Below are 10,218 nucleotides of genomic sequence, written 5' to 3' on the forward strand. Positions count from 1 at the left end.
GGTGCGCTTTACCATACATAATTAATTTTATTTTCTTTCTTTCTTTTTCCATTTATTCATTCTTTCATTTTCCACATTTATAATATATATGAAATTAGTACTTAAGTTAATGACATGTTTTTAATTAACTTAGCAAACCCTACACCTACCTACCTAATTAAATTATCCCTTACACATACTTTAATCCAATTTAATAATTTAATTATGAGTACCATTTTGTTGTGATACAATACAACAAGTCTTTAATTGATCAATTCAATTTTATTGGTTCATCCAATCCATTATTAATAAGTTTTTATAGGATAATTCAATTATACAGAGTGAACACTTTATTATTACTATTATTATTGTTTTTATAAATTGAATAACTCAAGTTTCACTCATCGATTACATCTTGATAAAATTAGTTGTTTCGAATAATAAAAATCGGCCTAGGATGAGATGAAAGCACCTATTACAAGCTTTATAGTGTGTCGACGTGTTTAAAGTAGTTTTTTTTTGTCTCGAACACATGCGATCGACAATAATCTATTTTGGCTGACGTTTGATTTGTTCATCCAACGATTTTAATGATATTTGTACTATAAACAATTTTCTCAACGTAACTTTGTCTATATTTCGAGAGAGATGGAACAATTTGAGCCCATATACCTACTATTATATTTATTAAATGAAGCTTCTTTTTTTTTTTTCCTTTTAGCTCTCAACAACACAAACTAACAAGTTTGGCGGTACATTCATTCTCATTCATTAGTAACACATGCATGCAAAAGCCCCAAACTTTAAAATCTCAAAAAAAAAAAATAATAAAAATAAATATGAAATTTATCATTAAAATCGATGTCGAATTTGAAATTGGTAATTGGTGCTAAAATATCCCTCATGGTGAAAGAAATTGAAGATCTCTCCATAAGGAAAGAAGGACCAGAAGTGATATTATTGCAAACTCATTACCAAAATTTCGAATAGAGAAAATTAAATGAATCAAAATTATATTTATTATTTTTAATTTATGAATAATTTTCTCAATAAAGTAAAATAACATTTAACAAGTTGCCCTTCCCCATGCAGTTGATTTAGTGCTACAAATTAATTTTCCCGGGTACCGTTGTGTTTAAATATTTTGGGTGCGGTTGAAGGGGTTTTAATTCTAGTTTAGCTGTTACAGTTGATTTATATGGATACATAATTAATTATTTTTGGTCTTTTCTATTTATTTCTTAACTGGGGGTTTACTTCTTCTCCCCCTTTTTTGTGTTAAATTACAATTTTAGCCTCTACATGTTTGGAAATTTTATTACCAAAATCCTTTATTTAGTTTTGTTCCCTCATTATTAAAGAGCATTAGAAAAAATTATTTGTACCTATAGAAAAACGAGTTCGATGATGTAGCATTTTGTTATAAGAATTTAAAATTACATATTGGTAAAATGTTAATTAAGGTCATATGTTGAAATATTATTTTAAGTAGAAGGTTAGGATTAATCTTGTTTTATTAGAGCGTTGGTTAGATTTTTGTGTCTTTATTGGGAGTGAAGTCACACAAATTAACTTGATCATACATTGGACTTTTATTAATTTTCACAAAAAGTAGAGACAGTCTAATAAATTTGAATCAAATAATAGGACCATCAATAATGAAAATTTTAGAAGCATCAAGATTAAATTGAGAGTGCAACTTTTTTTAGCCTTCATATGAAGAATATAAATTCAAACACCAAACATATTTAATACAAATGTGTAATATCTCACTTCGTCCGAACCCTCTAAACTTAAATGATTAGGTTCGAGTGAAACTGAATCTCCTCTCTAATCTATCCATGTGTTTTTCTCCGTCCATGGACTACCCTCCATAATTTATATAGAATATTATAAAAAAATATTTAGGTACATGTTCTCTAGTACCCATTTGAGAGTGCAACTTCTCTGGTACAAATAAGATAGAGAATAGTTAAATATATATATATATATATTTCTATTTTTCAATGAGGAAAATATTATATATGAAGGACACGATCACAGGTGATTTATTGGTAAAAAAGAATTAGGATAAAATGAGAGATAATGTATTCAAATAATATAATATTTCATGTGGTTGTTGAATAAGATTAGTCAGTATGGGACGAGGGGTTTTGAAAATTTTTAAAATTTTCCAATATATGGTAAGTGGGATAATTATATTTTTGCAACAATGAATACATTACCGGCGACATTTTTATTTTTGTTTACTCTTCTTTAACCGAGCTCTTTAATTCACTGTGTGTCAACACACACAAAATTAAATGAGGTATTAAATAAAACCCACTTCCTGGGCTTATATATAATCCCCGTGCGAGCCCCCAATTCCCCTGCCCTGCACCCTGCACACCAAAAAAAAACTCTTCTTTTGATTCCTCTGTTTTCCCCTCTCCTCCATTAAATTTTCAGGTGAAGTAGAAATTCATCATCTGCCCAATAATTCTCGATTCGATTTCGATAATCAAATTTCAATTTTGTTGGTTTTTGCAGAAGAAGATCAAGATGAATCGGAGAACCAACGGACCCAAGCTGGAGCTGAAACTGAACCTGTCGCCCCCGCGGGCCAGGGGCGGAGTGGAATCGCCGAGCCGGGCCGCCACCGTGTCGCCGACGTCGTCGCCGCCGAGCTCGTGCGTGTCGTCGGAGGAGGGCGCGGCGGCGAGATACTCGAACAGCCCGGAGGCGACGTCGATGATGCTTGTGGGCTGCCCGCGGTGCCTGATGTACGTTATGCTGGCGGAGGAGGACCCCAAATGCCCCAAATGTAAGAGCACCGTCCTTCTCGACGTCCTCCACGACAACGCGACACTCTCCTCCAGAAAAACTTAGACCAAACCAAACCAAAAACAAAAAAGATGGAAAAATTATGGGAAGAGACCGCCACAGTTTAGACATCTACATCCATGATTAATTTGGGAGAATAGATTTTGAATCTTAATGCTGGCGGACTTTGTTCGATAACTTTTCGTGAGTGGATTTGTGTTTGTTTTTCTTATAATTTTATTTTATGGAGGTGAGATTGACCTGGAGGGAGAGATTTAGAAAGGAGAAGAAATTTGGAGTTTCTTTTTATTCTCTTTTATTTTTAGGGCTAAAGAAGAATGTCTAGGAGTCAGCTTTTCTCTCCCTTCTTTTGGCACAAAGACTATGTGACCAGTGGTTAACTGCAAGTGCCCAAATGTTGTATTTTTTTTTCCCTCTCTTTTTGTACTTGTACTAAAAAAAACTTATTTAGTTATGTAACTAAAGTTAATTTAAAATTTTAGGTGATTTGTAGAAATAATTAAAAAATATATATATATCTATACATTATGGGGATTCTAACTATATTAAACCTAAGATAGTAACTGTCTTTTTATTTAAAAAAGATTTAGATGTTAGTTTTAAAAAATAAGAACTTTGGACTAAAGAAAATTGGAAGTTGGGGATGAGAGTTGTGGGCCCAATGGAGGGGTTGCAGTGGGGTCCACGAGTTGGAAGAGTTGGCAGTGGGGCCCAATGGCACCCTCCAATTGGGAGGTGGGGGTGACTTAATATAAACAACGTTAAAGGTAGGTGATTTTAGAAATTGCATGAATTTTCAACTAACTCAAATTTATAATATTAAATGAATTGATAGAAAACAGATAAAACAAATTAGATTTTTATCTCTATTTTTGGGATCGGAAACTTTTTTGTAAAATTATTTTAAGGTATTTGTTGTCAATTTCTTACTACGATTTTCTTCTTAAATCAATAAACAAAAGACATTAGATTTCTTTTTAAACAATTTGTTAAAAATTAACTATGAGAACTAAATTGATTTTTTACTCAGAGAAGTTATGAACTAAAAGAAAGATAGTGTAAAAGTTTAAACAAAGTGATTAAATTATATAAAATGCTTTTAAATTTATTTTAAAAAGGTTAAAAAAAAACTCTTACTTCTATCAACAAAAAGTCTTAGAAAAATGGTTTGTTTGCTTTCCTTTATATATTTATTTATTTTTAGTTCAACAAAAATTAAATCATCCTCCTTAAAAATGATAATAGATGTCTTTATTCACCTGAGTTATGCTCGAATCGACTCATTTATTTATTAAATTAACAACCAAGATGTTTAAGATTCTTTAGATAAAAATAAAAGGATTGAAGATGCATGTTGCTCTCATGATCAACGAACTACCTCTCTTAAAGGTCAGACCCCACCTTTTGTTATGAACTCAAAAAAGAAAAAAATAATAAATTTTATAGTTATGGGTCGAAAAATATCGAGAATGAGCAACATTCAACGTGATCCGACCTACATATTATTAAAAAGAAGACAATATTATGATTGCGAATGAATAGTACCGTTGGTGGGAGCTTTAGCGTAAATTTTGTTATAGATAATGTTAAAATTTAAGGAGATTAAATTGAAAGTTTTTAAATGATAAAGAGTGGTTCGAGCATTGAAGAAAAGAGAGGGAAGTGGGAGTATGAGTAAAGTGAGTAGCATAAATATAATATAATGGGGGGCATTAAATTAAAGAAGAACATAAATGCGAGAGTAATTGAGGCGGTTGAGAATAAATAATGAACCAAGGAGGGGGTATTACGTCAATATGATAAATACAAATTTAATTCCATTCTACTATTTCTGTGAAACCAATTTTTTAGTATCTCTACTTTCTTCTTCTTCTTTTTATTTTTATTTTTATTTTTTCTTTCATATCCTTTTTTGTTCTAATAACTAAAAAGCCCTAAAATTTTCTTCCCTTTTTCTATATCTCAAACAAAAATGGTTCTGTTTTCATTCAATGATGAGGTTTTGAATTCTCTGCTATCTCATATATTTAATCTTTTTTTGTTTCACTTGAAATGTGAATATTTAATAGGTCAGATTTATTTTATTGATGACTTTCTTCGTGAATCTTTTCGTAGCTTTTCTACTTACTTAATCAATCGTTTTTAATCCCAATCGAATTGAATTTCCACTCTTACGTGTCGTTAAAAAAAGTAATTTTTAACCGTCAATTTGAATTGTTAATATATATATATATATATATATATATAATTGAATAAAAAATAGTTGTTTTAACCTTGTATTTTATTAAATTTAATTTGATTGAATTATGAACTTGAATAAATAGTTTAAATTTTGTTAATTTTAGTTGCTGTACTTTTAAAACGTGTATTTTAGTTTCTTATACTCTTAAGAAGTGACTTAATTTGACCCTTATTTGTAAAATTTTAACACAAATTCTATGTACAATGGAAACCTTCTTTAATACAAATTTATTGCTACGTTTTAAGAAATGTAGTGAAATATGTCATGCTAAAATTAAGATATAAAGAATGAGATAAAAATGAAAATGAAGAGACCGAAATAGACACTTATACAAGGAGCAAAATCGATGTTTTGAGAGCACAATGACTAAAATAAACAAAAAATTAATATAGTAATCAAAATGAACCATACAGGAAAGTATGTAGACAAAAATAGTATTTGAACCTATATTTTAAGGTGTTCGATTCTATGAGTATTTTTTCTCATGCACGTACTTCTGGAGTGAGTCTGGGAAGACTTTGGAATGTTGAAAAATTATTTTAGTTAGAAAATTTTTGTAATGTTTGGTTAATAATTAAAATTATTTTGAAAAATCTGAAAATAATGAAAAAATATTAAAAGTGCTTTTAGGATACTCGACATACTTAGAGTGTGTTGGGGAGTGATGGTAGAATGAGTTATTTTGGAAAAATAGATTTAAAAATAATTGATTTTCCAAAGTTACCACCGAAGTGATACCTTCGAAACCAATTTTAAATGACTTTATGTTTTCCTAGATTCAATTTTTTAATTTGCCAAACATGATCCATAGAAATGAAAGTGAGTTCGACAATAACAAAAACGATTTTGCCGTGCCAAAATCACTCCCAAACACATCCTTAAAGCGCTTATAAAATAAATTATTTTACTTAAAAATATTTTTTTTTTCAAAGTTATCTGAAACTTGTTCTTGCGGTTAATTTAATATATCTTTTAATCTAAGCAATCTATTTGTTCATTATGAGTGGTGATTCAAGAATTATTTAAAATAATTTTTTAGATTCAAGAATTCATTTTACTGATTTTTTAGATAATCATATTTTTAACGAAATAGATTTACGAGGAGGAACTCCTCTTCACTATTAGATGTTAGATTTACGAGGAGGAACTCCTACTAATGTTTGATTATTAAGAAATAGATGCAGAAACATAAATTTAAAAATAATAATGAATACTCAAATTTTTAATGGTGAGGAGGATAAAGTTTCTCTAATTTTCTAATATTTCTAGGTATCTAAAACTGCTTAAAAGAAAAAGATGCTAAACAGACTCTAAATAAATAATTCTTTCAAATGTGACGGCAGAAAAAATTATTTTATTAAAGATTAATTTTTTCAAAAGTCATCTCAAACGGTTGGTGTGATATACTTGAGTTTATTTGATTATTTTTTAAAATAATTAAAATACTCAATTTATTCACAATACTCCGAAATTTTCTTTTAAAAAACTTGAGTATTTAAAAGCATTAAAAAACTCAATTTTAATAGATTTGTACAATATTGTCGTTATAATTTATAACTGTTATAGTACAATAATAAATTTTAGGAAGTGACAATTATAACTGTAAAGTACAACAATGAAAAAGAAAACCTATAGTTCGTTTATACTTTTAAAAAATTAGTTTTCTTCCGTGTCTTTTCACTTTATTTTAAAGGAAATTTGTAAAGACTAGCTAAAATATTTGTTATTTACTCGTATTCATGATTTTAATTATCTGTCGATACGTTGATATTTTTATCGACATATTCATGTTTTAATGAGTTCAACGGTATAGATAAATCGACATTTCTATCGTAGCACAACAAAATCGACAAAATAAAAAAATATTAAGAAAATGTCATTAATATATACATAATATTGATATTGATTATTTATAACTAATTTAGAAATAAAAAATTGTTTATTTGTTAATTTAAATATTTTTTATGATTTTTTATGATTTTTCTAATTTTACAGAAATATCCATTGACATTGACATTTTAACAATATTTTCACCGATATTTCAATGAAATTATGACTTTATGTTGATGAAAGGTATATTGAACTTTAGCTTTCATTTACATGTCATGAGCATCCAGATTTTACCATCTAAAGGAAAAAAAATTAAAAAATGGTTGCTATACTTACAAATTCTTATTAATTCTACTTTTGGAGCGCTCCCTATTTTTATTTTTAAAGTGAGGAAATTAGATTTATATTTTGGGTCATTTGGGCCATAACCTAGCTCAAGAAGACGCTCTATAAAGTCAGCTCATTAGTGGGCTGGGCTGGATTGAGCCTACGTTGGGCTTCAAAGGACTAAATTAAAAATTTTAAAATATTAAGAACAGTGACGCTGGCCCTTAAATTTATTTGAATTTCGAAATATTCGATGGAAAAGAAAAAAGAAACAATAAAATCGAGGCATTTCCCGCCACTACGAACTCAGACTGGATCACAAACAAGATTCACAACCGACTTGAATTTCTTCTTCATCTTCATCTTTATCTTCTTGATTTCTTCTTCAAAGCGCTATATTCTCCATTGCTGAACTGAGCCCTAGATTCTTTAATTATCTTGCTGTAGTGTGTTCTCCGATTCGAAGCCATGTCCAACTCTAAATCGCTGCCACCTGTTCGGTCCATTGTTACCCGATCCGTGTGGTCTAACAATCTTGAATCCGAGTTCGAGCTGATCCGGTCCATTATACACGAGTTTCCGCTGATTTCTATGGACACCGAATTTCCCGGCGTGGTTATACATTCAGATCCGGCAGATCCGAAAATTCGGCGAACTCGACTGGAGACCAACTACTTCGTTCTAAAGGCCAATGTTGATCGGCTCAAATTGATCCAGGTTGGGCTTACGCTCGCCGACGAGGAGGGTAATCTTCCGGATTTGGGCACGAACAACGTCTACATTTGGGAATTTAATTTTAGGGATTTCGATGTGGCACATGATCCATACGCTGACAGTTCGATTGTGTTGTTGAAGCGGCAGGGCATTGATTTTGAGTACAACCGAGACAACGGAATCGATTCTGTTCGTTTCGCCCAATTGTTGATGGGGTCAGGACTCGTGTGCAGCGATTGTATTTCTTGGGTGACCTTTCATAGCGCTTACGATTTTGGCTACCTAGTAAAGATACTAACCCGAAGGGCTCTACCAGAAGATTTGTTAGGTTTCCTAAATTATGTGAGGTTGTTCTTTGGGCCTATGGTTTTCGACGTGAAGTACTTGATGAAATACTGCCCCAATCTGCACGGCGGCCTCGACAGGGTTTGTGAAATTCTCAATGTGGACCGTGAAATCGGGAAGAGTCATCAGGCTGGCTCAGATAGCTTGGTGACTTTGCGGGCATTCCGGAAGATGAGGGAAGTATATTTTAGCAATACTAGTCTTGAGGTTTATGCTGGTGTTTTGTTTGGTTTAGAGATTCAGTCTAGCTAGACGATTTTCGTTTCAACAGTACATTTTGTACACATCATTGCCATGAATTCCATATTAGTTAGTTCATGAACTCAGGTTGTCTCCATGAATGATAATTTGCATTCAAAATTGGCTGAATTTTTTTCCCCAACCACCCGGTTACTCCTAAATCTGACGAACTATAAGTTTATGAAGGGTATTGGTCAGGGATAAAATGTTGATAGGATAGTGGAGGTTGTGATTGTGACTTAGAAGAAACCTCAATGATAGGGAAAGGGAAGCTCTGTAATTTGCTTCTCTCCTGAACTTGCTAGAATATTTGATCCCAAGATAAATGATTGAGGATATCAGTGAAGTGAAGGGGAAAGCAAGATCACGTTACCTAAACAAAACTGAAACTCGATTTATTCTCAACTCTAGATTGAAGGAAGTCTTAGACCCAGCCTCTCTTTTAATGTAATTGCAGGTTCTGCAATTACATTAACAAGAAGACATTCTAATGAAAGTAATTTAATCATGCTATAGTTCCGAACCCATTAAGCAGTTTAATTTTTGTCTCTCTAGGTTGCTCCTCTTTCTTTTTAATAGAAAAAAACATTGTGTATGTATTTGACAATTTAATTTTTCCTCTCTAAATTCCTCCTTATTGCTCTATAAACATTTTTTGGGCTATTTTGTTTGGCATTTTTGTGAGGTAGATATAGACAAGTATCATTGCTTATGTGTTTCAGAACACCAAACACAGGAACATATTGCTTGAAGTAATCTGTAAATTGATTCTACCATGACATACTATCAACTCAAAGTCCTTTGAGTCCACACAAATGTGGTTTAGGTTGGTATTTACGTACTGATTCTTGTGATATATTTAAGAAAATATTGAACGACTCTGCAGGCCTAGCTTTCTGGTTATAAAGTCTACACAGGGATGATGAATATCAGCCTTCTAAGGTTGAAAGATTGTTTCTGATTTTTCAGCTCCCTTGTAGGCAGCAGAGTCATTATTCCTAAAGAAGCGACTGAGGTTATTTGGGCTGAAAAAGATTCTTAAGAAAGTGAATTTTTTTTGGGGCCCTGGTTTTTGAAGAGTGTTTAACATGTGGCAGATTTGAGGCCAGAGAAATCCCTTCTGTTTTTCAATCCTTCCAATCTGCCTTGGGAAAGGACTTCCTTAATGACATACCCTTTTCAATTAGTGCCAGTTGAAGAATTTTTTGGTATCCTGCTAGGCTTTCCCTTAGGGTGATGAGCTTGGGTTATTATTTTGTGCCTCTCTTCTTTTAACAAGAGTTCTTTTCAATGGAAAGAAAAAAAAGAATGTAATTTCCATCTCATGTCTAGAGGAGTATAGTCACTGTTGTTCCTTAATTGATATCTGGATTCTGGATGGTTGAGCTATTTATGTTCGTGCTAGACTAATGAGTATAATCAAAGCTTTGATTTAATTAGTGAAACTGAAAGTGTATATTTCGTTGAGCCTTTCTTCATCATGGTTGTTATTTCACTGGGTTCCTTCCTTTGGTCTCAGTCATGCCATACTTGATACTGGGGATGTGCTCCTTATTCGTTTTAAGAAAGATCATTAGACTTGTTCATGGTGTTTGTTTTCTTTCTCACTTGTAATATATTACTTGAATCAAATTTACATTGATGCAATACATTGTTATTTTAAGATGTCGGTAGTTTAATTTTTTTTTTCCTGTTTAGTTCAATAATTGTGAGAGTGA

At 31.6% G+C, this 10,218-nt stretch overlaps 1 protein-coding gene and 1 pseudogene across 2 annotated transcripts; both read left to right on the forward strand.

Moving 5' to 3' along the window:
• The first annotated feature begins 2,318 nt into the window (after positions 1–2,318).
• LOC111005745 (E3 ubiquitin-protein ligase) lies at positions 2,319–3,330 on the forward strand. The gene is made up of 2 exons (XM_022277365.2): positions 2,319–2,427; positions 2,509–3,330. The coding sequence occupies exon 2, from the start codon at positions 2,521–2,523 to the stop codon at positions 2,845–2,847; it is 327 nt and encodes a 108-aa protein (XP_022133057.1). The 5' UTR covers positions 2,319–2,427; positions 2,509–2,520; the 3' UTR covers positions 2,848–3,330.
• Positions 3,331–7,472: 4,142 nt separating this feature from the next.
• LOC111005238 (putative CCR4-associated factor 1 homolog 11 pseudogene) lies at positions 7,473–9,945 on the forward strand (annotated as a pseudogene). Its single transcript, XR_015792566.1, has 2 exons — positions 7,473–9,326; positions 9,470–9,945. The product of XR_015792566.1 is annotated as a putative CCR4-associated factor 1 homolog 11 pseudogene (transcript).
• The last annotated feature ends 273 nt before the right edge of the window (positions 9,946–10,218 follow it).

Source organism: Momordica charantia, assembly GCF_013281855.1.
Source record: "Momordica charantia cultivar OHB3-1 chromosome 1 unlocalized genomic scaffold, Mcharantia_2.0 BLBB01000001.1, whole genome shotgun sequence".
Taxonomy (NCBI): Eukaryota; Viridiplantae; Streptophyta; class Magnoliopsida; order Cucurbitales; family Cucurbitaceae; genus Momordica; species Momordica charantia.